The sequence below is a fragment of the Oreochromis aureus genome, linkage group 3 (assembly GCF_013358895.1).
Source record: "Oreochromis aureus strain Israel breed Guangdong linkage group 3, ZZ_aureus, whole genome shotgun sequence".
NCBI lineage: Eukaryota > Metazoa > Chordata > Actinopteri > Cichliformes > Cichlidae > Oreochromis > Oreochromis aureus.
In genome coordinates, this window is record NC_052944.1 from 118,184,255 (window position 1) to 118,212,146 (window position 27,892).

The window sequence follows — 27,892 nt, forward strand, 5'->3', positions numbered from 1 at the left end:
CTCAGACCAAAGGGGGCTGAATAATTACACACACCCCACTTTGCAGTTGTTCTTTGGACTTAATGGTGTTGTTGCTCTAAATATTCTCTTAGAAAACCTCTGAGGCCGTCACAGGGCAGTTGTGGAGCTGTTTTGCAAAGAAGAATGGGCAAGGATTTCAGTCTGTAGATGTGCAAAGCTGGTAGAGACATACCCTAAAAAGACTGGCAGCTGTAATTGCAGCAAAAGGTGGTTCTACAAAGTATTGACTCAGGGGCTGAATGATTACGCACACCCACTTTTCAGTTATTTATTTGTAAAACTGTTTGGAATCATGTATGATTTTCGTTCCACTTCTCACGTGTACACCACTTTGTATTGGTCTTTCACGTGGAATTCCAATAAAATTGATTCATGTTTGTGGCTGTAATGTGACAAAATGTGGAAAAGTTCAAGGGGGCCGAATACTTTTGCAAGCCACTGTAATTAGCTAAGACAGCTGGGTCTAGAGATGCTTTTTGAGTAAAGGTTTAACTACAGCCACCTTGAAGGCCTCTGGTACATAGCCGATTATTAGAGATAGGTTGATCATACACTCAAAAAAATAATTCATTGGATGAACTTAATTTTATCTTGCCACCTATATTCCATCTAAACAAATCATGTTATATTAATCCATATTGATTGTGTTGTTTCAACAATAAATATCTTTGTAAGTGTAACATAATTTAAACATTAACATTCAGTTAATTTGATTTTTATTCAGTTAACATGTTTGTACCAAGTTAGTCTAATTAAATTAATTTAAATTCATGTTATATTGTTTAAACACCTTGGCACATCAAAAGTCAGTCTTGTTACATGAACTAGTAAAATATTTGTTTGTTACACCAATGTTAATCTTGTTGAATGAACAAATGTAATTTATGTCTGTAGTACTTACACCAATCATGTTTCAGTTAGTGTTTGTATTGCTTATGTAAACATTACTTTTAATTAAATTAATGAAACATAATACATAAATGATAACTTGCAAAACCATCTCTTTTATTTTGCTTGAACATTCTTAAAACAGTTGGCAGGATCCCAGTTCAGCCTAGCTTTCTCCCCTTTAACGATCTCATACTAAGACCACAGAACTTCCAGATCAAGACATGCTGACTGAAACAAAAAAATACAATAAAATAACCCTAACCCTAATAATAAAAATGAAATAAGTCTGTTGAATAGTTTGCAGACAAAAAATATTATCCCCAAAGCAACTTTCGTAAAAGATGCATTGCAAACAACAATATGAATTTTAACACAATTTAAAGCTCAGACATAACATTCAACATTACTATAACATTACAACATTACTATGTTGTTTGCATACATTAGTACTCCATTTAATCAGGCTGTATCCATTAATAGTGACTTTATGCTATTTAACGTGTGGAGAAAACATTCAATTTTGAGTATAACTGCTCCACTCAAACAATTTGCGAAAACCAGTGTGCATTTGCCTTTGTAACAATTGCCCATCTGGCAAAAATCCGTGTTTACACTTCAAGTGTATAAGACTTTAAGTTATGAACGAACAATCTTTGTCTAATAGCCACAGAGCAAACCACATAGTTTATATGAACATTTTATAACTTACAATTTTAAACTTTAAAACGGTAAACACATATTTGCATTGCAGAAACCTTGAAAAAAATATCTGGCTTGCCTGAGTCTGTTTCAAGCTCATTCACCCCATTAGCTTGTTTTTTAGGAACTGTGCCTTGGATGACAACCTCTGCCCATCCAGCTTCATGATAATCTTTTGCAAGACTTCAAAAGTGCATTTGAGCTCCGTGGGTAGCTTAGGTTCAGACAGTATATCAGTCCAAATAACAGAGCACAAGCAATTGCAATGCTCCTCAAACCAGTGAGAACCTCAACGCCTTCAATCAGGACACCGATGTTCTCTGGGTCATCTCCAGGCTCCGCACCCTCCTGATGTATGACATACACTCCCATCACAGTTTGTTCCATGGCTTCAGTGTTGGCCTCAGTGTTCTGTGACGTAAAATATAATAATACATTTGTTTGAGTCTAGATATGAAAAAAAGGAATTCAGCAATCAGCGTGAATATGCTGATATATTTACTAAATTCTATGTCTCTGGTTTCACACCTCAGAAATTTGACATGAAACAAAACAAGGACCAATTGCAATATCTTTTATTCACACCTGGTGTCACATTTTACCATTTCATATATCGAAATTACCCATAACTCCTGCAGCAAATTACATAACACAGAACATCTTGTGAATGTAACTGACCGTAAATTCCTTCACAAGTTTCTCATGGTCTTCATTCAGGTAGACACACAAGGACTTCAGGATGCATGCTCGCCTTGTATGTATTGTGTCATCCTAAGAAAAAAAGGGAATCCATAATGACAATATTTAGCTTTTAGGCAGCAGTTTGAAAAAGGAATACTTGGTTTGGAAGAGTCCAAAAGGCCACATGGTAAATAGACTGATTCTTATATAGCGTTTTTCTACTCGGAGCACTCAAGGCTGCCTTTATACAACAATTCATTCACCCAATCACTTTTTCTAAACTGTTTAAATAGCCTGTATTTATATAGCGCTTTACTTAGTCCCTAAGGACCCCAAAGCGTTTTAGACATTCAGTCATTCACCCATTCACACACTGGTGGTGGTAAGCTACATTGTAGCCACAGCCACCCTGGGGCGCACTGACAGAGGCGAGGCTGTCGAACACTGGCGCCACCGGGTTTAGTGCTTACTGTCTAACATTCATACACATTCACACTCCAATGAATGCATCGGTGAGCAACTTGGGGTTAGTATCTTGCCCAAGGATATTTGGCATGGAGACTGGAGGAGCTTGGGACCAAACCGCCAACCTTCTGGTTAGTAGCTGACCTGCTCTACCACCTGAGCTACAGCCACCTCCAAACATCTGTCTAAACCAAATCAGACACAAAATGAGGCAACTAAACACTAATGTTTTTTTGTTTTGTTTTTTCATTTTGATCAAAATTAACCATACGATTTTATCAATTACTTATTAATATAAGACTGATGCTTATATAATTTGTATAAAATATGAAAATCTCTTAGGACTTTTGCCTACCATATGTATAGATATCTTTGCTCATAAAATTGCCAGATTATGGGCATAAAAAGTTCTTAAGCACAGATCTAACCCACCTTGGAGATGGCCACCATGATGTGTCTCATTTTTCTGCCAGCCACCCCACCTTTGCCTCGAAAGAGCTCCATCATGCGTGGAGTGTACAAGTCTAGCTCATAAAAGAATCTAGATAGCAGCGGTACTGTCGATATGCGCAGGAATTCCTTGTCAATCTGAAAAACATGAACAATGCACTTACAATATGCACCAGAGGAAGGACGTGCCAGGAATTATTAGCTGTTTTATCACTATGTTATGTCAATATTAGTGAAGCAAGAAATAACTGGTCAACCATAAACACACTCTTGCGACATAAAGCTAGACATATAGGACATGCACCTCTTTCTCGGTGAACAGAGCTGGCCATCTGCTTTTAAAATCTGCAATGAAGGGCTGTCCTTGAATAACTTCTTGCCTTCTGTACGAAAAAGTCTTCTGCATTTTCATTGTCACTATATTGTCATTGTTTCTCTTCTGAACCTCTGAAAGCAGTGCAATTCTCTCTTTTTCCAGGCTGTCAGTAGTTTCTCCTTTTGGATACTGCGGACAGTAATTGACTTCTGCTCTTCTAGGCTTTTTCACATTCAATGCTGCCTGACTTTTGTCTTGGGCCTTGTTCTTTAGTGAATTTACCAACACCTCAGCACAGCCTAGGCCTCTCAGTTTGGTCCGGACATTGGCCATTTTATACTTGAGGCTAATTTTCCAACCATAACAGCCATTGAAGGATCCCTGCTCCCTCAGACAAGGATGCTGTTTGACAAGGGCTTCTGCAACTTCATTCAGGTCATTGTCAGTTGGATAGACTTTAAATGTTATTATTTCTTCACCCATCCTTTCTAAAAGGTGGGATTTCAGTTTTGGTGAGGGGGTCAAATGAGTTCCACCAGCAATGAACTCAGCATTGGCCTTTTCAAGTTGCAGTTCAGCCTCATAGCTGAAACGAATATGAGTCGGTGGTCTGGGAGAGAGTCTGTAACTCTCTGTCTGCAAAATACAGTAAATAATGACGAATGTTGGGCAATTAATTATATTGTTACTTCTTCAAAAAAGCAACTGAGTTTTTTGCAGCTGTTTACCTAAAAATGCAGCCAAGGCATTTTTAAATAAACATTTCAAACTATTTACTGTTCTGCATCAAATCTGATGCCACACAAATTATTTGTGCCACTCCAAAAATAATTTCTGTCCACTATGAGATAAAGGAGAACAACAGCCTGATACCTGCAGGCCTGACAACAGGAGATGTATCACTGCTGTAACACCTGTAACATTCAGCAGCCGCCTCATTGTTCTGACACACACAACAAAACTATTGACTACACTACACACTAACTACACACTAACTACACACTAACTACACAAGACAGCAAACTAACTTTAACTCTGCACACTGTCACTTCAACAAATGCCACTTGCACAAGTTTAACACGAACTGTAAATACCAACTTGTCTTAAATTCCCTAAATATTTAATACTTTTTGTCTCTCTTTTTCATTATTATTATTATTATTATTATTATTATTATTATTATTATTATTATTATTATTAGTGCTATTGTCTGTTATTTTCTTCATAATCTAACTGCACACTCTCTATATGCTGATGTAAAGCTGAGGAGCCAAAGAGTTTCATCATAGATAAATGTGGCTGCTCTGTTTATCTGTACATCACAATAAAAGCTGAAACTTGAAGCTTTGCTGAGCACCAAAGTCTTTGGACTGTCACTGATATCAGTGCTGTTATTTAACTTATTGACTGTTTTACAGGAAAATGTATTGAACATGTTAAAGAGCTAAAGCCTGACGTCACAGATGAAGCAAACAATCAGTCCAGACTGAGTTCTTCATCGTTGGTACCATTGCTTTGTTTTTAGGCAGCAGCAGTGAAACCTGAAGAAAACAAAGTGTAAATGTTGATGAAGTTTAAACTTTGCCAGCACGTCTCCTCTGCCTGCAAACGATGCAGAGAGATGTTATTGAAGTTTAGAGACAATCAGAGGAACTCAGCCAGACCAGCTGCTGCTCCATCTACAGGTGGAGAGCACCACCCACGTGTCTGCAGGAGAACCAGAGTCACAAAGTAACAGAGTGAAGAGCAGCAGATGAAGCACAGAGGACACAAAAAGGAAGGAAAGAAGGAAACAAGGTCTATCTGTGTCCTTTCAAACAAGCATCAAGGTTTCATATCTAATGAATATAAAGCTGGAAACACACAGTTCATACAGAAGTGATTTTATCACAATATATATCAGGAAATCATTCAGTCTTCATGGATCCACATTGATGACATGGCACAGTTACATCCTGGTGTCACTGGTGTGTCGGGTTCCTGGTGTTCGCCCAGTGTTTGCACTTGTTTCATGTTCACCTGTTCACATTTCCTGTTGTCATGTTTGCTTCCTGTGTGTTATTAGTTCTGTTCAGCTGTGTGTCCCTAATCATCATCATCATCAGTGTATTTAAACCCTCAGTGTCTCTCTGCTCAGCGTCATTGTTGATGTTAATGTGCTCGACTCTGTACATGTGTTCGCTTCAGTCGTTTCAGCTCAGCCAGTCATCCTGTGTTCCTGACAATAAACACCTTGGCTACATTTTTGCTGAGTCAGAGTTTCTATCAGATTTCTCCCCCCTGAGGTCAGAGGTCAGCTCTGTCTCACACTCAGTACAAACCACCAACATCACTCAGTCTGCAAGTGTCACATTAGTCGCCTGGTATTGACGGTTGTGGCGATGCAGTGGATTTACCACATGTGAACTTACTGCAGTATTTTGACACAGATGACCTGTGATGAGGAGTAGGAGAGAAACAGCAGCTTGGAGTCTTTATACTGTTTAGTTTTTAGAGCCACAGACTTCTTTTAATGTCATTGCTCAGGATCTATGACTGATTATGTATTTATTGTATTTCTCCATGACTGTGTGACACCAAGTGGAAAAGATCAGCTTTACCTTTGTTGATATGCTTGTAATTTCAATACTGATTAAATTACCCATGAAATAATAGAAAGCTCATATATGGAAATGCATTTTAAAAAAGAAATAATGTTAATCTGAATACAAAGGAGTACACTCACCTTCTGGTAGATGGAGGTGTAGCGAGCGCTGGTGAACATCCAGACCTCGTAGAACTGATCACTGATTGGATCCAAAACATCGATGGAGGATCTGTGTAAGTGCTGAGGATCATCCTGATGGACACAGGAGGGTGAGACAAGTGAAGATATATTAAACAACACTGTGAAATGAACTGACCCACACAGAGTTTGATTCAGAGGTGATTGACACTTTATTTGACCACATGTGATCTTTTCTGGTTTGACGCCATCTTTGTAGCCAGAAACCAGCTCTCTCCTCGGCTTCCTGCACTACACGCTTCGCCCACGCCAGTCTCCTCAGTCACTATAAAGGGGGGAGTCATGAGTTCCATCACCCTCACCTGTGCCGTCCAACGTCCCGCCACCACCCTCCACTGCAGCAGGCCAGAGACCACGCCCCTGCCACAATAAGTAAAAGTATATCCTTGCTGTACCCTTAATGCTAAATATGCTAAATTAACCACTCCCCTTGCCCCTTTGGGATTACTCTTATGTCACTGGGATGTTGACCTTTGACCTTCACATTAGAGAGATGGGCAGACATAATTAGTGTATGAATTTTAAAGTAACAGGTAATAAAGAGAGTGTAGCAAATGTAGTCAGGTTTATTACTGTGTATCACACATGAGTGCCCGAGGGAGGCACGGCTGACTGGGGAGACACGGGGAACATGGAGACAGGGTGACTCCACATGAAACGATGAAACGTGGGACACGGGAACAGAAACTAAACACTGAGGCAGGGAGAACTAAGATTACTGAGAGCGTGATAAATAAGAATAACAAAAACCAAGAAAAACAATAGTAAAAAAATATTTAATCATAAACACAGAGCATTGGGCCAGGACCCACTACTGTGGCATTTATATGTGATAAAAACATTCTAACTGGACCATCTGCTCAAATGTTGAAATCTTTCTACGTATACTTTAGGCTCAGCTCTCCAGCCTGGCATTTGGTTAAGCATGATTCAAAAATTTGATTTTTAAATCGTTTTATTTTGTTTGACTGGTTTTGATTTTCAATTACTTTTTGTGAAGATTTGTTGCGACATTTAAAAAAACATCATTTATTTTCAAAAAGGAAATTAAAAAAATTATTTTTCAAACTTTTATTTGATTTAGAGCATCATATTTGACCAACGTAAATTTTTTAATTTCATATAAAATAACTGAAACAGTGAACTAAATATCTGAAATCTTTCCTTCCTTAAAAGTTATAATCCTACTTCAGTTATAGTGCAAACGCTTAAGCAACAAATATACTTAATGCTAATTAATTAATATTTCACTTCAATGTTGCAACTATGCGGTCACTTCTGTCTTTAAACAAAATAATATTTTCCAGTTACAGAAATCATAAAATCCAAACTAAAGTGTTACTGTTGCTATATGCATTTTATATAAATAATCGATGACATGAAGGAAGAGAAAGTTACAGGTTTCATCCTTTGACTTTGTCTCCGTGCCTTTGGGCGATTTTCAGAAGGACAGATGTTTCTGTTCTATTCTTAAATCCATTTTTTTCAAACACAAACACTATTTTAAAGCTTCTAGAGAGTAAAATAATAATAATTATAATAACAGTAATAAAAACAAAGGCTCTCAGATCCATCAAACCAAGCAGCAGAAAGAACAACAAGTGAAGAGAAAACTTTAACCTTGTAGACTTCATTATGTTCCAGCTGCTCTACAGACGCTGTGACCTCGAACTTAAGCAGGTCGTAAAGTATGTGCAGCTCAATAACTTCATAATTACACCCTGTGGTATTTAGGCAGCAGAACAACTAAGAATAACAACTACAAATAATGTTTTTAGGTTTCTGTTGTACTGCAAGGTTCTGTACAGGAGAACCAAACCAAGAGCAAATGTTACATGTCATTTACACAAGAGCCATCAAAATTTATCAAATTGAATCATCTTTGTTTAGATGCAAGAAGAATCATATAGAAATGAAAAAGTATAAATGTAAATCCAGAGCAAAGATATCCTCTAAATCAGCGTAGCACATGTGCAGCTGCTGGGATTCACTTAAGCATTCGGCTCGTCGCTGTTGCAGATTTTTCTCTCGCTGTTCTGGCTCACAGCGCTGCAAGCAGAAAAATAAATATCGCCAAAGGTGTGAAAGGGAACTAATTAGTAAGAGTGTTGTTACTCTCCCCAGGAGTAGTCCAGCAGAGAAATCAGTCCAATGACGAGGTGTGTAACATCTAGCAGGGTGACAGAAAAGCCCAGGGTAACTTCTAAGGAGCTCAACGTCTCTCTCACATTGCGTTTTTAAACATGTTTCCATTTGTCACTTCAGTCTTTACTCTGAAATACAGGAAGAGAAATCATGGCTGAAACAATTTCTCATGAAACCAGGGCTGTGGTCCAACAGTCAGTTTAGGTGAGGAAGGTTCCTGAGAGAAGTGACCCAGAAGTATCTGTGTAGCAGCCACAATGAATCACGACCATGAGCTTTATTAACTGATCAAAGTCTATTCTTTCATCTTCTGTATTATTCAGTTTGCATTGGTAATGCCCATTATTGTAATGCTTTTTCAAGATGAGCAAAACTTTATGTTACTTTGGCTTAGCTGGGATCAGTGATGCATGGAGGGAAGTACTTCAGCCACAGAAATCCTAAACAGGAAGGAGGAGCAGAGTTACAGTGGATCACTATCCAGCAGGGAAACACGATTTATTTCAATTTCTTGGCTATGAGTGAGATTTACTAAGTGGGCAAATTAGGGTGATGATACCGTTCCAGAGTGATCTCTTAATAGTGCACCAATTTACATTCAGAGATGCATGCAGCCAGTTCAACCAGGAGACTCAGTGACTCAGTGGTATAAGGGATAAATCTTCTGACCAAACCTGCTGGACTGTGTGAGGTCCTGAGAGTGAGGATTTATCCACAGGAGAGCTGCGTTCTTACAAACCACCCCACTGTGTAAACCTGACATCTGTGGAGCAGCTGAGCTGTATGATGTGTACAAGGACACAAAACATTATTGACCATCAGATCCCGAGCCCTCCATGTGTTAATCAAGAAACTGCTGCTGTGCTACATCCATAAATAATGAATAAATTAGGAGCTAAAGCTAAAAGGACAGTTTATTTGTACCATCTTCATGTGAACACATTCAAGAACATCACAGATGAAAGAAACATTAAAAACTTCCACACTACATAAAGCAAGAAAAATAGTTTTTCTTTCAGGTGGTTTCAGAAAAAACAGAAACATCAAACAGCTCCAAGAGTCTCTTTGAAAGAACTAAAAACCTTTATTCTCCAATCATGAGTGAACTCCCCGATGAAGCCTTGTGTGCTAAAACATGTCAGAGATTTAAAGGTTAAACATGAGTTTCCAAAACGTTTTGCTGGAGAACAATGAACTCAAGCTTTTTGAGTCTGACACTGAAACCAGAGGATCTTTCTGTCTCTGCAGATTCACTGTGATGGGAGTGATTTCTGCCCTGAGTGATCACGCTGATGTTTGCACAGAGCAGACAATGAGGTGAATGTTTGGGCACATTGGTAACAGTGAAACAGTTTATTAGTAACGTGGGATTGTTTGTGTTTGGAGTATGAACTGAGATTCCTGAAGCTCTTGTCACACTGCTCACAGCTGTAGTTTCCTTCCACGTGTGCACGTTCATGATCGTTACGACCATTTGAGTGTGAGAAGCTTTTGTCACACTGTCTGCACTTGTACGGTTTCTCTCCTGTGTGGACTCGTTTGTGTGTTTTAAGCCCCCACACAGTGGTGAAGGATGACCCACACTGATCACAGAGGTGCTTTTTAACCCCACTGTGAATCAGTTCATGTTTTTTTAAGTCACGTGATGTGGTGAAGCTTCTCCCACATTCTTTGCAGTATTTCAGTTTGTCTCCAGTGTGTCTACGTTGATGTATTTTTAGGCCGGCTTGCTGACTGAAAGTTTTTCCACAGATGTCACAACAAAAGTCTTTCCCACCACCACAGTGATGACAGGGCTGAGAACTGGATCCATCTGTGTCGCTCTGCTTCTAAACAAAGACACAAACACAGTGTAAGTCAGTCCTTCAACATTTTATCCTGAACATCGCCTGAAATAAAGAATCTCTGCAGATGTCCAACTACATGTTACTGTTTCAGTTGAAACACTCAGTTCACTGGGCTGCAATAACTACAATACTACCACCATAATACTACAGTAATACTAAAATCATAACTGACATGAAAATCTGAATAATCACCAGTGATGGGAATAACGGCGTTACAAGTAATGGCGTTACTAACGGCGTTACTTTTTTCAGTAACGAGTAATCTAATTACTATTCCTATCATTACAACGGCGTTACAGTTACTAACAAGGAAACACCGTCCGTTACTATTTTTCAACCAACAGACGGTTGAAGCTGTGTTCAGCTTACTGGATCTTCTGGACGCTACAGCTTTAAGCAGCTGCGCGCTCCCGCGGACGCTAATCACGAGCACTGTCCAGCACAACACCTGGAGCTCAGGGGGCAAAACAATCGCATGAGTGCTGCTGTTTGACTGAGGAAGAATAAAGTAGTCGTGATATATACCAGTTTTTAAATTGTGTCGATAGGCCATGTAAAACCAGAGTCATGATAAACAATATATACGCGGAGTTTTTTCCTTATTAGTTTTGTCACGTTAGCGCTAGCAAGCACTCTCTGCTTATGAACAAAAAAAACAAAACAAAACAAAACAGGGGAAGTTTTACAAGTGACGGAGAGAGAGAGAGCAGGAAAAGAGAGAGAGCGAGTTTTGAGATGTGAAATTTGTGACGTTTAGCGTGTTTGGAGTGTGTAGTTAATGTGTTGTCTTGTGTAGTTAGTGTGTAGTGTTGTGGATAGTTGTGTGTTGTGTGTTAGAACAATGAGGCGACTGCTGTCTCCAGGTAGAAACAGCAGTGATACACCTGCTGCTGTCAGACCTGCAGGTATCAGGCTGTGATGTTCTCCTTTATAGTGGAAACAAAATATTTTTTTGGAGTGGCACAAATAATTTGTGTGGCATCTTATTGAAGAACAGCTGATTGTTCTGTAAATAGTTTGAAATGGTTATTTAAAAAAAGGGTAAAAGGTAAATGGATGCAAATAACTTTGTTTGCAAAACTTGTGCATAGGATTTTAAAATTGACAATTAATATTTGCATTTGAAGTTATGAAATATGATTCATTAAACATGTTTGTGGTTGTTACAGTAAAAATATAACTTTTTCTACTCTGATTTTATGTTTTTTGTCTGATTTTAGATCAATTGTGTTAATACAGTTTGTCAAAATGAGAACATGACTGTAAATTCAGGCACACGAGGTTGTGCTAAAAAGAATGATACCAAACAAGGCAAAGTAAATAGTTTTTAAAGGTAAAATGTGGAGGGAAAATCAAGAGTAGTAAAAAATGGCCAATTACACCCTGGACCCCAGAGGGTTAAACGTTCTTTGTTTTTTTTTTTAAAGTAACGCAATAGTTACTTTTCCAAGTAATTAATTACTTTTAGAATATTGTAACTCAGTTACTAACTCAGTTACTTTTTTGAAGAAGTAACTAGTAACTGTAATTGAATTACTATTTCAAAGTAACTTGCCCAACACTGATAATCACTTAGGCTACGTTCACACTGCAGTTGAAAGCGCATCAAATCCGATTTTTTCGCCCCTATCCGACTCATATCCGATCATGGTATGACAGTGTGAACGGCACAAATCCGATATTTTCAAATCCAATCTGGGTCACTTTCGTATGTGGTACTGAATCCGATACTTATCCGATGTTTTAGAAAGCGACTGCTGTGTGAACGGTCATGTCGCATTAAATCCGTCTTTTACGTCATGGACACAAGACAGACGCCAATTATCAGCGCCAGAGAAGACATCGCGAACGCTTCCTGGCCATCCAGTGTAGATGTTAGTGAAACTGTTGGGAAGACAACGTTGGAGAAACGTGAACATTTTATTTGTATAATCTGCAGATTCTGACAGAAATCTGCAACTATCCTTTGAAGCACCGCTCCTCTAAAACAGCAATAAGGATAATTATTAGGTTATTTACATTATTATGTAAATAACAAAATAACTTAAAGCAAAAATTGGGAAACATAAAGTCTGAAGTCTTTATATTAAGGGCCATCAGTCAAACAATACTGTTTGGTCTGGGTCTAAACAGAGCCCGTTGTGTGTGACATCTTCTTTTGCGCATGCGGGCCGCTTTGAGCGTTCACACTAGAGCGCGTTTGCTGTCGCATTTTATTTGTCGTGTGAACAAGCAGACAAAAAAATCGGATTTGATCAAAAAATCTGAATTGAGCATTAAGACCTGCAGTGTGAACGTAGCCTCAGAGCTGCTTTTCCATGCAGTAGAAGTGCTAACATGCTAACACAGTTTAATGAGCAGAGTTGTTCCAAACAGTCAGGCTAAAATGACAAGATAACAATATAAATACATACCTCACAGTAGCACTTGTAGAGTGTCTTTCTGGTGTGGATCTGTTGGTGTCGTCTCAGGGAATGTGGAAATTTAAAAGTCTTCTCACACAGGTCACATTTATAAGGTCGTCCCTCAGTGTGGGTAAACATGTGTCGTTGTAACTGTGTGTCTGTAGCAAAGTATTTGCCACACTGATCACAGCAGTACACATCATGTCTGCTGCGAATGCGTCGGTGTATATTTCGGTTTCCTCTCTGGCTGAAAGTTTTTCCACACTCGTCACAGCTGTATGCCTTATTTCCAGAGTGGGTAACTAGATGATTCTGTAAGCTGCTACTGCGAGTAAAAGCTCTGCCACACTGATCACAGCTGTACGCTTTAACTCCACTGTGGATGAGTTGGTGGTTTTTTAGGGAACCCCTCCAGGAAAAAGACTTTCCACACAAGTCACAGGTGTGTTTTTTCTCTCTCTTTCTTCTGTGAGGTTTGTCGGCCTCCTGAGAGCGCTGACTTCTCGCTCCATGTTGGTCCTGCAGTGACAGAGATACAAACAGAGGCACTGAGTGAAATGCAGTCGTGGAACAAACTGAACCTTCAAACTCCCTCCATTAACACTAGTTTTAAACCTGAAGGTGGAGTGTGGCACCAAACACCTTAACGGTCTCTTATCCCCACCTGCTGGTAGTAGAAACACATTACATCCAACCATGACTGTTTAAACACTCAAATCATGCCCATCCCTCCTGATTGTACACAAATACACACACACACACACACACACACACTTTTATATTATTTTATAATTTATATTATTTTGTGGTTTCCCATTTCCTATTTCTATATTTTGTTATAGTTTTATATATAATCATTTACTGATAATAAATCCTATGTTTGTTTATTTGTTTATAAAAGGAACCCCATTAGCTTCCACAACAGAGCTCGTCTTCCGTCAAATACAATCACATAAAATATTACACAATAAAGTGGATTCAAGATATCCACATAATTTGGCTCTTACATCCACAGTCAGGTTTCACAATTGTTAAAATATAAGCAATCAATAATAATAATAATTTAATAATAATATCAATAACACTGAAGCACATTACACAAATTTCAAAACAACTAAAAGCTCTGTAAATCGGCTTTTTTTTTTTTTTTTTTTTTTTTTTTTGTGTCTGTCCCATTTGGTTCTTAAGCCGTCAGAATTGTTGTCTGAAGACCAACAAGGATACCAAATGGATTTATTTTGCCAAATGGATCATCATGGCATTGCCGTATTGGTCCATTTGATCAAACTTTGTTATTATTATTTATTTTATTTTCAGTTGTTACAGATGGGACAGACATGACTGGGGGATAGGAAAGGGAGAAAGAAAGAGAGGAAGGAAAAGAAAAACAGAAGGGAAAAGGGACAGTGAGAAAGGGCACTTACAAAGACAAAGAAAAAAAAAATCTCCTGGATCACCTGTTGAGAGAAAAGAAGAAGAAGAAGCAAGCAAAAAAAAAAAAAAAACAAAGCAACATACTAAACACAACACCATCACGTTAATCTAGCTAAGTGTGAACAGCAATAAATACTAAATATTGAAAGTTGTTGTGCAGCACGCAGGACAGACAGCGCACAATGTGCTTTGAAGTAGCAGCTAAGATAACAAATATAATCAAACAGTATATGAGCGACTTTGGTCTTTGCGATGCATGGGGCTCCCTTCACCCCAACAGTAAGGAATATACTTTCTTCTCACATGTCCATCACTCCTACTCTCGTCTGGATTATTTTTTGGTCAGCAGCTCACTGCTGAGTGACATTTCAGACACTGAGATTCATCCTATAGCTGTCAGCGATCATGCTCCTGTATCTTTAACACTAATGCAGAAGAATAATACTACGCCAAGTAAAAACTGGAGATTTAATACATCGCTGCTCAAAGATGAAGAGTTTATATATTAAATATTTAAATATTTACACTATTGTTTACAAGAGCAGCAATCATCACTCACAGAGGCAAAGAGAGAAGTTTAAAATGCTAAATCTACCGAACATCACAGTGATGTAAAACCTAATGCACTGAATGTGCACGGATCATTCTGTGACCGGACAGAAAGTCAATTTTTACCGTCACTAATCAGAAAACGCATGGACGAAGGGCGGGGTGGGGAAGTGATAACCTGTTTGTCTCTGTGCACTCTCATGGAGGGAAAAAGGCTCTGCCACCACAGATCAATGACCTCCCCCCTCGTGGAGCTTAAGCTCCAGCACCACAAGCCATAAGTCTTCAGACTGCATACCGATTCCTTAACCCTGATCCGTGTCACACATAGGTTCATTTCCAATATATTACAAAATGGCTATAAATGTACGCGGCTGTGAGATTGCATGATAGTGCATTCTGATACGCAAGTGCTTTGTAACCAGATTACTTAAAAAGCTACCTGCACTTAGAATGGGCAGTGATTAAAGTGGTGACAGTGAACCACAACTGTAAAGTTTTAGGTTAAAAAAACCAACAACAACAAAAATCTGAACAACACACCATAAACCTGAACATAATCCACAGAGCAGCAGATGAAATGCAGTGAGCTTAGCCGAGTCTTTAGGGACTCTGAAATCACTTCTGAAAAATATCAGCTGGATATTCCAAACTTATTTACAAAAAAGCAAAACTGCACTATGTTTAATGTGATAGGTTGCAAAAGTAAATGGATTGTGCCGGCAGGCTATAATTTTGAGATTGATTGGATCCGCTCATTCTGGGATTGGGTTTCTGAAAAGGAATCCACACATGGAGCGTTTTGCAAACCATGATGAAGCTTGAAGCTGTGGAGAAATGTTTGCCTGCAGTCACTCCTCCCCACTCTGTGTTGTTCTAACAGCTGGCCCGTGATAGTGCACATTTCTGTAACCAACATACAGACAGTACATGTAAGCACATGGCATCTGGGATTGGTAATTACTACCTTATAGCGAGATGTAATGGAGATGAGGAACCCTCGGCTGGCAGAATACATTCATCCCCATGTAGCAAATAGCCATCAAACAACAGCCAGGGGCAAAATATTGTTGACTAAACAATGAACAGATATCACCCTGCATTTTTGCAACATAGCGATTAGAATTTAATTACTGAGAGTAAAGAAGAGATGAATTCAGATGTATCAAATACGTCACACACAGTTTAAATTGATCTGAATTGGTCCTTCAAGGGGGGTTGAAAAATATCTTCAATGCTGATAAATAAGACAGATAAAGAAAAGGATTACAAAGTCTTAAGAAAGACCACACACATAGACACACACACAGTGAAAAAAGCAAATCAACCTCACAAGTTAACACCACATGGTGCTGAAATTTTAAAATCTTAGGCACTTGGGATGCTTAGATTGTTATGCAAAATCCTTGAAACAACTGCAAAGGACCTTAAATGCACTCAAGTACTAGTGCTGTTCATGAGGACACAGCGAAGACTGAACAGATATAGTTATTCATGCTTTATTGCCTTTTGTAGGAAGTTGTTCATTAAAACTTTTCATTTTCATTTCAAAGCAGTCACACTTTATATTTTCTTTACATCTTATAAATAAAAGGAAAAACTATCAAAGTGCGTTTCTAACCAATCAAAGCAAACTGTAAAATGATACCACTCGCATCAGGATAGAAATATTTTGTCACTATACGAAGATGATTACTCAATTCAATTCAGTTGTATTTATATGGCTCCAAATCACAACAGCAGTCAACTCACCAGCTTTGTATTGTCGGGTAAAGACCCTACAACAATGCAGAGAAAAACCCAACAATCAAACAAACCCCTATGAGCAAACACTTGGTGACAGCAGGAAGGAAAAGCTCTCTTTTAACAGGAAGAAATCTTGGGTAGAACAAGAACCAGGATAAAGAGATTAAAAAAAAAAAAAAAAAAAAGATGAAGAGTTTATCAAATACTTTAAAAAAGAATGGACGTCATATTTAGACTTTAATGACATTCCTGGAACATCAGCATCTGTCCTCTGGGAAGCAGGGAAAGCCGTGATGAGAGGTAAAATAATCTCTTTCTCATCACATAAGAAGAAAGAAGAAAACAAAAATATTCAAGAACTGGAAAAAAACATCAAATCCTTAGAAAAAGCCTATGTATCACACCAAGATCAAGAAATATTAAACAATTTACGCAAAACAAAACTAGAATTAAATGAAATTATTAATAAAAAGACTAAATTCTTAGTACAAAGACTTCGCCTGCAAAGTTATGAACACGGTAACAAATCCGGACAATTTCTTGCTAACCAGTTAAAAATCAATAAAGAAAAAACAACTATATGTGCTGTTAAAGATTTATCTGGGAATACAATATATGATCTTAAAAAAATAAACAAAATTTTTAGGGATTTCTATGAAACTTTATATGCACCACAAATAAACCCATCTAAAAACGAAATTGATCAGTTTCTGGACAACATAACTCTTCCAAAATTATTAGACACCCAAGCAATGGCACTGGATTCGCCACTGACGCCAGGTGAACTCCAGGAAGCCCTGATAAGTATGCCCAATAATAAGGCTCCAGGTCCAGACGGCTTTCCTGCAGAATTCTACAAAGAATTCTGGACGATTCTAACACCAGTTTTTACAGAATGTTGCAGGAAATCAAAGAAAATGGTAGACTACCACCAAATATGAACTCTGCAAATATCAGTCTCTTACTAAAACCAGGCAAAGACCCTGTATATCCCTCAAGCTATCGTCCAATATCCCTTATTAATGTAGACCTTAAAATAATCTGCAAAGCTCTCTCAAAGAGATTAGAGAAAATAACCCCCCTTTTAATTCATCCTGACCAAACTGCTTTCATAAAAGGTAGGCACTCATCAACAAATACACGTAGATTACTTAATTTAACAGACTACTCATGCAGTAAAAACATTGAAACCATAATATTGTCTCTTGATGCAGAAAAAGCATTTGACAGAGTTAACTGAAATTTCTATTTGCAACTTTACACAAATTTGGTTTTGGAACCTCTTTCATAAACTGGTTAAAAATATTATATAATTCCCCAACAGCTTGTGTCAGAACAAATGACCAAACATCCTCCAGCTTCTGTCTCCTGAGGGGCACCAGGCAGGGATGCCCACTCTCCCCTTCACTGTTTGCAATTTTTATTGAACCACTAGCAGCAGCAATTAGACAGAATTCAGTAATTAAGGGCATAAAATGCAAGAATGTAGAACATAAAATCAGCCTTTATGCGGATGATGTGTTACTTTTTCTCCAAAACTCACAAACCAATATCTCTGGGGTGATTGAATTGATAAATTCTTTCTCAAGAGTCTCAGATTATTCAATCAACTGGTCAAAATCTACAGTCCTTCCGATTAATTGCTCCTTCCATAATTCTTCTCCTACACCACTGCAATCTGGAAATATAAAATATTTAGGTATTAATGTCTCTCCTAAGCTTTCAGAATTAACTAAATTAAACCACATCCCGCTCTTAAAGACAGTAGAAAGCGATCTGGCTAGATGGAAATCTTTACCCATATCACTCATGGGAAGGGTTGCCGCTATAAAAATGATGGTCTTGCCAAAAATAAACTACTTGTTTTCAATGATCCCAAATAAGCCATCACAAGATTGGTTCAGATCTCTAGACTCATGTATTTCTAAATTCCTTTGGAAAGACAAACCCCACGTATCAGCTTAAAAACATTACAAAGGACCAAGGATAAAGGAGGATTAGATCTGCCTAACTTTAATCACTATTTTTTAGCCAACAGGCTTCAGTTCATCTCTAGATGGTTTAAACACAGCTTCTTAGATGAGCCCTGGCTAGATGTAGAACGGCACTATGTAATAATCTAGAAATTTCAGAACTACTATTTATCAGCTCAAACATCAAAAGACATGAATGCTTTAAAAGCATCAACATCAGCTCTTCTGTGACAGCATGGTGGGAGTTTCTAAAAATGACAGCATCCTCATTAATCCCATGCAAACGTACACCTATCTGGAATAACCCTGACATATTACAAAACAATAATATGATTAATTTTCCAGAATGGAGTTGTAAAGGAATTAAATACTTAGAACATATATTAGAGGGAACAGAATTTATTCCATTTGACAGACTTGTTGCACAATATGGGATCAACAAGAAAAGATTTTCAGAATATCAACAAATTAAATCCATAGTAAAAAAGAGATTTAACCTCAGTCAAGCTGAATTACAAACACCACCAAGTGTGGTACACTTTCTTACTCTTAAATCCCCCAAATTATTATCTAAAATATACAGAACACTTTCTAAAATAGATGAATCAATATCCCTTCCTATTGCAAAGTGGGAAGCAGATTTATCAGTAAGCTTAGACCAAAACTTCTGGTCTCAGGTATGCTTAAAAACCTTTAAACTGATTAAAAATCCCAGTCTGCAATTAATACAATACAAAATACTACATAGAGTGCACTATACAGGTCATCGGATGTTCAAGATGGGCTTTACATCTTCCAACAACTGCTCACACTGTCAAGGCAATACACCAGACAATTACATCCACGCCCTTTGGTTCTGTCCACCAGTGCAGAGGTTTTGGCGTGAGATATGTGAAGACTTATCAAAGTGTCTGAAATGTAACATTCCAGCCTCCCCTTTAGTGTGCTTGCTGAGCAACTTGGATGAGGTCACTGCAGAAAGAAACACAGCCCACATTGTTTTTACAGCCTTATGCATTGCCAAGAAAACGGTCCTCCTTAACTGGAAAAATAAAAATAATCTTAATTCTAATCAATATAAAACCATCTAATAGATCACATTAGTCTTGATACAGCCTCTGCCACCACATGTGATCAATCCCTTTGGGCTCCTTTGATCGGCTTCATCACCTAGTGGGGTGGGGGTCATGGTTTGGTCCTGCCTTCGCCATTGTGGTTGATGTGGAGGTTGGGATGGGCTTAGGGCGTCAGGAGAACCCCTAGAGACGTTATCCCTGGAGGGCTCAACCCGGGGGGTTGTGGTCATAACCTGGTGAGTGGCTCTGGTCGCTCTTAGAGGGTGTTCTCCTCGTGGCTGCGTGCAGCAGGGCTGGGGGATGGTGTACTGGCGGACGTAGGTTACTGGCCTGGTAGCCTGGCTGCCCCTGAGTGGATCCGGGGCAGGCGGGGGCTTGGGGTTCGGGGTGCTTCGTCTCCGTGATGGGGCTCTGGCTGGGCCTTGGGGGCTTCGGTCCTCGCCGGTGTGTCGCCGAGGTTGTGGGCGGTGGGTGCACGGGGCTCAGCCCTGGCGCAGGGGCCTCTGGTGCATCGGCCTAACTGGGGACTCTTCAACTGGCAGGAGGTTGTTCCATCCTTGCAAAAGTCCACTCTGCAGGTGGGGAGAGACACAGGAGAGGTGGAGAATAAACCTAACCTGGGTGTCTGTTGTCTTGTGTAGTCTGGAGATGATTGAATGTTGGGGTGGGTATAGTTTCCTCTGCGGTGGGGTGGGGTGGGCTTCCCCAGGTCCTGTGGGGCTTAGGCCCCGGTCTGGATGGGCCTGGGCTCCCTTGCCTTGGTGGGTACTAGAGGACGGGGTGCCTACTGGGGTCAGCCGGGAGCTGGCCCTAAGGAGGGGCATCTTGCCCCTTCCTTCTTTTCCTCCCCATCCCCGGCTACCTCCCTCTTCCTGCTCCACCACACCCACCCACACAGGTAGGGCCTTGGGGTGCGGGTGTGTCACCAGGGTGCAAGGGAGGCATCCCCCCCCCCTCTGTCCCCTTCTGGCCACCTGTGCCTCAATTTTATTTCACAACTTAGACATCCACATTATTCACACTCTCATAACACACACACACACACATATATATATATATAGGGCCTTGAGGGTGACCACGTTAACGGCGTCCAGAGGACGGTCTGTGTTTTCAACCCTACCTCTGGCGCCGGTGCCCACCTCTCAATTTTAAATCCATGTAGACATTGAGGGTTCTCGGGAGGGGCGTGTGCTAACACCTGCTGCTCTCTGGCAGCAGCACCATGCCCTCCCTTGTTTTAAATGCACTTTAGAACAACACGCAGCAACACTACACATGAGCGGGAGGAGGGAGGTATGGGGTCTTCACACACCCCGTTCTCTACTAGCCATCGGGGCGGGGGCTGGGAGGAGGTGTTGGCTGTCCGATTGGCCTCCTGCTGCTGCGGAGCCTGGGCGGTCTGCTTGCCTCCACCCCGGGGAAAGGGTCACATCTCTTGGGTCTGGTGCCGTTTCCCCTCTGGGGCGAGGGTACCTGGACCCGGGGCATAGAGTATGTTTGGGGAGTATGATTGTGTGTACATGTCTATGTATGTCTATCCCTACGTTGGGTGAGTGCTGAGTGTTTGTATATGTGTGCATGAGGGTGGGAAAGCACGTTTATGTCTGTGTGTGCCTGTTTGTCTGTGTCTATATGTCAGGTCGGGTCTTAGACTCCACCTCCCTGGGTACTCCCAGGCCCTCCAAGTGTGGAGGCCTATCTCCCCTCACCACACTCCCTGCTGGTAACTGATGCCCTCAGGGGTTGGTGCATTGGTGGTTCTTGGTGTCCGGGCTGGGCGCTCAGGTATGCACCAGCTCACTCCCGGTGGCTACTTAGCGGGGCCTGGTGCCTGTCGCTCGGTCAGGCCTCTTCCGGGCAAAGGGGCCCTCGGGCCTCGGCCTCGGGCCTGCAACTCGGTTCACTCTGGCACAGCTGGCTGCCGGCAGAGCCGGCGGGCACGGCGGTGCAGCCCCTCTGGCTTCTGCTCCGTGGCTACTGGGTGACCCCTCGCCTGGGGATCTCCTCAGCCCTTCCCAGGAAGGTGGCACGGATGCCCCTCCGGTGGTACTCCTTGGGCTCTCGCACTCTGGGGCCTCTGGATGTCTGGAGCCTGGATCTCCTCCATGCCTGCTTCATGCCCTGGGGACGGGGCTATGGGCCTCCACACCCTCTAGCAGACCGTTACATGGGGAAACCTTTTGTATACAAGCGCGTTGATCCACACAGGTGTGCACACGGGTGTTCACTGTTCGTAGACATAAACTACACCTTTCTTAGCTGCTACTTCAAAGCACATTGTGCGCTGTCTGTCCCAAGCGTGCTGCACAACAACTTTCAATATTTAGTATTTACTGCTGTTCACACTTAGCTAGATTAACGTGATGGTGTTGTGTTTAGAATGTTGCTTTGTTTTTGTTTGGTTTTTTTTGCTTGTCTTCTCTTTTTTCTCTCAACAGGTGATCCAGGAGATTTTTTTTCTTTCTCTTTGTCTTTGTAAGTGCCCTTTCTCACTGTCCCTTTTCCCTTCTGTTTTCTTTTTCCTTCCTCTCTTTCTTTCTCCCTTTCCTATCCCCCAGTCATGTCTGTCCCATCTGTAACAACTGAAAATAAAATAAATAATAACAACAAAGTTTGATCAAATGGACCAATACGGCAATGCCATGATGATCCATTTGGCAAAATAAATCCATTTGGTATCCTTGTTGGTCTTCAGACAACAATTCTGACGGCTTAAGAACCAAATGGGACAGGCAAAAAAAAAAAAAAAAAAAAAATCAGACAGACAAAAAAAAAAAAAAAAAAAAAAAAATGTGCTTGGAAACCATTAAAGGCTGGATGGCTGAAAACTTCCTCCAACTAAATGAAAATAAAACCGAAGTCCTCTTATGTGCCCCAGATAGACATATACCCAGTATAATAAATGCTCTTGGTCCTCTTTCAACGTTTGTAAAACCATCTGTCAGGAACTTAGGGATTATCCTTGATCCTGCTCTTACGTTAGATAGTCATGTTAAATCTCTTGTTCGGTCTTGCTTTTATCATTTAAGAAATATTTCTAAATTGAGCTCTATAATATCCTATACCGAACTGGAGATTGTTATTCATGCTTTTATCTCTTCACGACTGGACTATTGCAATTCCCTGTTTACTTGTCTAAACAAAGGTTCTTTGGAGCGCCTGCAGATCGTTCAGAATGCTGCAGCAAGACTTTTGACGAAAGCTTCAAAATATTCACATATAACACCATTGCTTATGCAGTTACATTGGCTTCCTGTCGAATTTAGAGTCCATTTTAAGATTTTGGTTTTAACTTTTAAGGCTCTTCAACAACAAGCACCACCATATATTATTGAACTGTTACAGCCCTATGCCCCTAGTAGGTCTCTGAGGTCGAGTAGTCAGGGCCTACTTGTCATTCCGTATACTGAGACTGAAAACTAGGGTGATAGAGCTTTTGCTACTGTGGCCGCCAGACTGTGGAATTCCTTCCTCAGGACTTACGATCCGCTGATTCATTGATTACTTTTAAAAACAGCTGAAAACACATCTTTTAAAATTGCTTTTTGCTAACTTTGTTTGTATTTTGTCTTTTTAATCTGTTATATCTTGTAAAGCACTTTGTGATCTCTATCTAGAAATGTGCTATATAAATAAAATTTTACTTACTTACTTACTTACATTGTGGACCTTGTCATGTCTCGAGCCCATACTGAAGAAAGCATTTGCTATCTTGACAGCATCATTTCAGAACACCGAAGCAGATTCCTTGATGTTTTCCCCCAACATAAGCTCACTCCCAAGCACCATTTCCTTGAGCACTATCCTCAGGTCATTCGGGAATTTGGCCCCCTAGCTGCCCTCTGGACAATGAGATTCGAGGCCAAACACAGCTTTTTCAAGAAGGTGGTCAGACACACTGGTTGTTTCAGGAATATTTTGCTGTCCCTTGAAAATAAGCATCAGCTCATGGTTGCATATCATCAATTGCATTCTGTCAAACCATCACTTGCAGTTACAAAAACAACAGAGGTCTCTTTAGATGTGCTTAAGGATGATCTAAAAGACCTGGTGAAATGCAGATTCCCTGCTGTTACATCTGTGCATGTTGCCAATAATGTGTGCAGTTTAGGCACCAACTATGCAGTGGGAATGTTGTTGTGTTGTGGTTCCACTGCAGGACTGCCTGACTTTTCTGAAGTGTTACAGATAATGGTGATTTGTAACAAACTGACTTTTTTTCGTGAGACAACAAAATACATGGTACAATGAACACCTAAGGAGTTATGAGCTGGAGAACACAGGGCGTGTGCAGTTACTTGAGCAAAGAGAGCTTAAAGATTTTTATCCTTTAGCTTCATACACCCTTGCAGGAAGACGCCTGACAACTTTAAAGCACCACATTTGCCTATTCTTTTGAAATGTGAGGAGAGAAGCTTGTGAATAAATGTCTGTGTAGTTCTCTTCTCTGTTGTTGCAGCTTCTTCCTGTTGATATGGCACCCTCAGCGAAACTGCGGATAATTTTTGGGGAGGATGATGTCCACAAACTACTTTTACCTGCAGGCATCCCAAGCATACTTCAGGACCTCAATGATGTTCTTCAAGAGACATTTGATATTACAGGACCATTCACTGTTATGTACCAGGACTAGAGATGGCACGATACCACTTTTTTATGTCCGATACCGATACCGATATCATAAATTTGGATATCTGCTGATACCGATATGAATCCGATATAGTGTGTTTTTTAATCAATAAAACTGTTTTTTTAATATCTTGCTGCATTTTGTATAAGTTCATACTCAAGTTTAAATAAACAACAACACTAAAGCTATTCTGTTATACCTGTATGTAAAAAATACACTGCACCCAAAATATTTCATAGTTCAGCAACACTGATCAATCTAATAAACTTAAACCTACTCTATCCTCCTTATTCTGTTATTTTAAAGAGTTCTTAGCAGAAATATTAAGCAACCTAACTAATAGGGTTGCAAACTCCCAGCAAAAAGAAAATAGGGAACCAGCCCCCACCCTCCACCTCATGATGCTTAATCGATGTAATCAACTTTAATTTGATGCAGGGTGAAAAAAAATGCACAGAAATAAATTATTTTTCAAGAATAATTAAATAGATTCAACATCTTTCTTCAACAGAATTGCAGAATTCACAGATGGTACTTTCCCAAAGGAAAAAGTACTATAGCTTACTAGGGTGTATTAGACTTAACAGTTACTATATACAGTAATGGACTTCTATATATTTTACATCAGATTAAAACTTTGGGTGTAAGATTCAGATAATTATTTATTAAAAGCTAGACATTTTAAATGAGAATTAGAAACAAAAGTATGACTTTGTGCCCCCTTTTCCCTGTTAATGCCATATCGGGCCCCCCTGGCTACACTTTGCTAGATCCGCCCCTGCACAGTTACCAGCCGTCAGCTACGTAGAAAAGGATCCTGGTGTAGAAAGTAATATTAAATAAATTCTAATGACACCTTATCAAGGTTAAACGTGCTGCTGTTGTTCAGCCGCTGGTTTCCTCTTTCTGGTGCAAAGTGGGCCAAAAACAAAGAAGAGAGACGGACTCGCGACAGAAAAGCCGATCAGCTGATCATTAAGCAGTTTCACGATTGAAGTAGCGGCAGGAGAAGGAGGGAGAAGAGGCAGTCGCTCCATATATCGGTTGTTAAGCTTAACATGGGAATGCTTTACAAACATTCAGAGATGAACTTACACACTTGCTTTACTTCTCTCTGGGATAACTTCCTCGGAGATGAAATGCTGGTTTGGTAGGAGGCTACAAATACACACAGCCGCTCTATCACGTGAGCACACTGCTCCGACGTGCTACGGTTATGAGCCGAGTTACGCCGTGTCGCAAGTTTTGTGAGGTGCTTTTTTGATATTTAATGGATCGGATTACATTTTTTATTTCTGGCCGATATCCGATCCAGTAATTTAGGTCAGTATCGGACCGATACCGATACGTAATATCGGATCGGTCCATCTCTAACCAGGACATGGATTTCGACGGTCAGTTCTTCACTTTGACCTTGATTGAGGAAGTACAAGATAAAGCTAACCTCAAAGTAGTAAAAACTGAACCAGTAATCTTGAGTCTCACTACTGTGGACATGTCAGAAGTCGAATCTCCAGTTCCACTATCTACAGAAGGAAGCTCCTCCTCATCTGTATGCGACACAATCCTGTTGTCCTCCCCAGATGAGAGTGGACCATCCTACAGGTCTAAGCCATGGCCATTTAAGTTTGAAATACCAGACTTCTCTTATGATATAGACCTTGCACTGGAAGCAGGAAAGCAAGCTTATGAAAATGATGGCACACTTTTGAACAACCCAAGCGTAACTAGTAGCATTCTTGAGAAGCTTGCAGAGACTATATTTGGCTTCACAGCATATCCAACTGGCGTCCAGATTTTAGCTGTTGCTGAAGCCTTGGTAGCAAAATACCCATGCCTCAAAGAGCCAGGGTCTTTTAATGGCCTATATGGTTGGCAACAGAGGATAAAGTATAAAATGGGCAACTACAGGGCAAAGTTAAGAGGTCGGCAATTAGCCATTCCAGAGCTCGAGATGAACACACTGAAGAGACGATGCTCCAGTGAAGAGGGTTCACTTAAAGGCTTTAAAAGGGCAAAAAAAGCTGAAGTCAACTATCTGCCACCACTGCCATTCGGTGAGACTGAGGAAACCTTAGAGATGGAGAGACTAGATTTGCTGAAGGAAATGAAGAAGAAGAACAATGAGAGGGCAATTAATGAGAAAATGGAGAAGTCTTTCGCTATGAGAAGAAAAGACGTTGTCAAGGATTGCCCCGCAATCCAAGACCTCTTAGAGAGGTGGCCTTCTCTGTTCTGTGAAAATCAGGTAAATCCAGTTCTTGTTCATGCGGCAACTAAGTGTATGTGAGATCTCATGAGTCATCTTTGACATGATTTTTGTCACAATCTGAAAGCAGGGACTCAAGCGCAGAACAGGTTGGCGTCTCAGAGCACCGTTTATTTACACACCAGTGCGATAATATCCCTTAAGAACCCAGACCTATTTCTACTTTCATGAAAATTATGGGGGTTGTAAGTTATATCAAATGAATCATATATAACACATTTCTGAAGTTTTTTTTGTAATAGCTCCACCCACTGCCCCAGGTGTGAAATGTCACATATGCGTCACATTGGGCATACAAGGTACATTTGTTCCATATTTAGAAGGTAATTCTGTAAACACTTTCTTGCTTTTAAAAACAGAATTTCCTTTTTATTTTCAAATTCTTAACATGGATAATGATGGTAACACTTCTTGGTTTACTTCAACAAGCTTCTTGGAAAAAAATAAATAAATAAATCAGCCCAATGAAGAAGTGTGAGCACAAGTGGGGCTGAGGAGAAGAAGTTATGAGCAAAAACTTTGTAGTTTTGCTCAGCTGGCAGAGTTTCACACAACTTCACCACAACATCTCCTCCAATCCCAAGTAAAGTCTTCTTCCCAGTACCACCTTGATAAACAACAAAATCATGGAGCATACCAGAGGATGAGAACCGGGCCCAGATTTTCAATCCCCAGGGGTGGGGCTTTCCCTTCACATACTGCCTTATTGGGCTGTGTGTCCCCTTGAAGTGTACCATTTGCTCATCAACAGAGTTGTACTCCTCTGGGACGATATCCAGGCATTGTTTGCGAAGCATTTCAAGCCATGGACGGATCTTCCAGCACTTGTCTTCTGCATCTCTGTGTAATAAATCTGTTTTGTCAGTGAAATGTAGAGATCCCAACAGGGTTTGAAATCGGTTGCGGGACATGTTATCTGCTACCATAGGACACCTGGTGTCATTTTCCCAGTATGCTCGATTTCCAGGCATTTGGCATAGACCCATCCTCAGATAGAGACCAATGAGTATTTCTAGTTCTTTAACAGTGGTATTTACATTTCTCAGATGGTTGGATTTTTACACACTGTATAAATTTGTTTGTTCCATTAACAACAGCAGCATATAATCTGTGATGAAGTTTTTGAAGTACTCCAGTGGAGTGTGGATCTCATCTGGAGGTTTGGCACAGGGTCCCTTGAATGTGGTCTCAGGGGTTTCGAACATTTTCTTTCTCCAGGAGAATTTTTGTCGTTTGATAGCTGCCTTGGGCTGCCCAGTGTCTATATGGCTTGAATGTGTCTTTGTCTCTAAATCACTTGAATCACAACTGTCTGAATCACTGGATTCACTTGATTCATCACTCTCCACGTCTTTGTGGGGGTTGTAATTAGGGTCTTCAGAATCTTCATCTGAGCTACTTTCACATCCCTCATACTCACTGTCCTCTGCAGTGATAAACTCCAGCGCATCTTGAACACTATATTTTTTCTTTTTATCCATTCTACAAAAGAGTGAAAATGACAGAAAAT

At 40.2% G+C, this 27,892-nt stretch overlaps 1 protein-coding gene across 2 annotated transcripts; it reads right to left on the minus strand.

The window, feature by feature from the left end:
• Positions 1-2,126: 2,126 nt before the first annotated feature.
• LOC120437944 lies at positions 2,127-3,953 on the minus strand. 2 transcript variants are annotated; one of them, XM_039608462.1, is made up of 3 exons: positions 3,512-3,953; positions 3,190-3,336; positions 2,127-2,382 (listed from the first exon to the last, which is right to left on the minus strand). In XM_039608462.1, exons 1-3 carry the CDS (start codon positions 3,854-3,856, stop codon positions 2,254-2,256), a joined length of 621 nt encoding a protein of 206 aa, XP_039464396.1. In that variant the 5' UTR covers positions 3,857-3,953; the 3' UTR covers positions 2,127-2,253. The 2 variants fall into 2 exon arrangements, with proteins under 2 accessions (XP_039464396.1, XP_039464395.1); XM_039608461.1 differs by having other exon boundaries at positions 2,139-2,382; positions 3,190-3,345.
• Between the last annotated feature and the right edge of the window lie 23,939 nt (positions 3,954-27,892).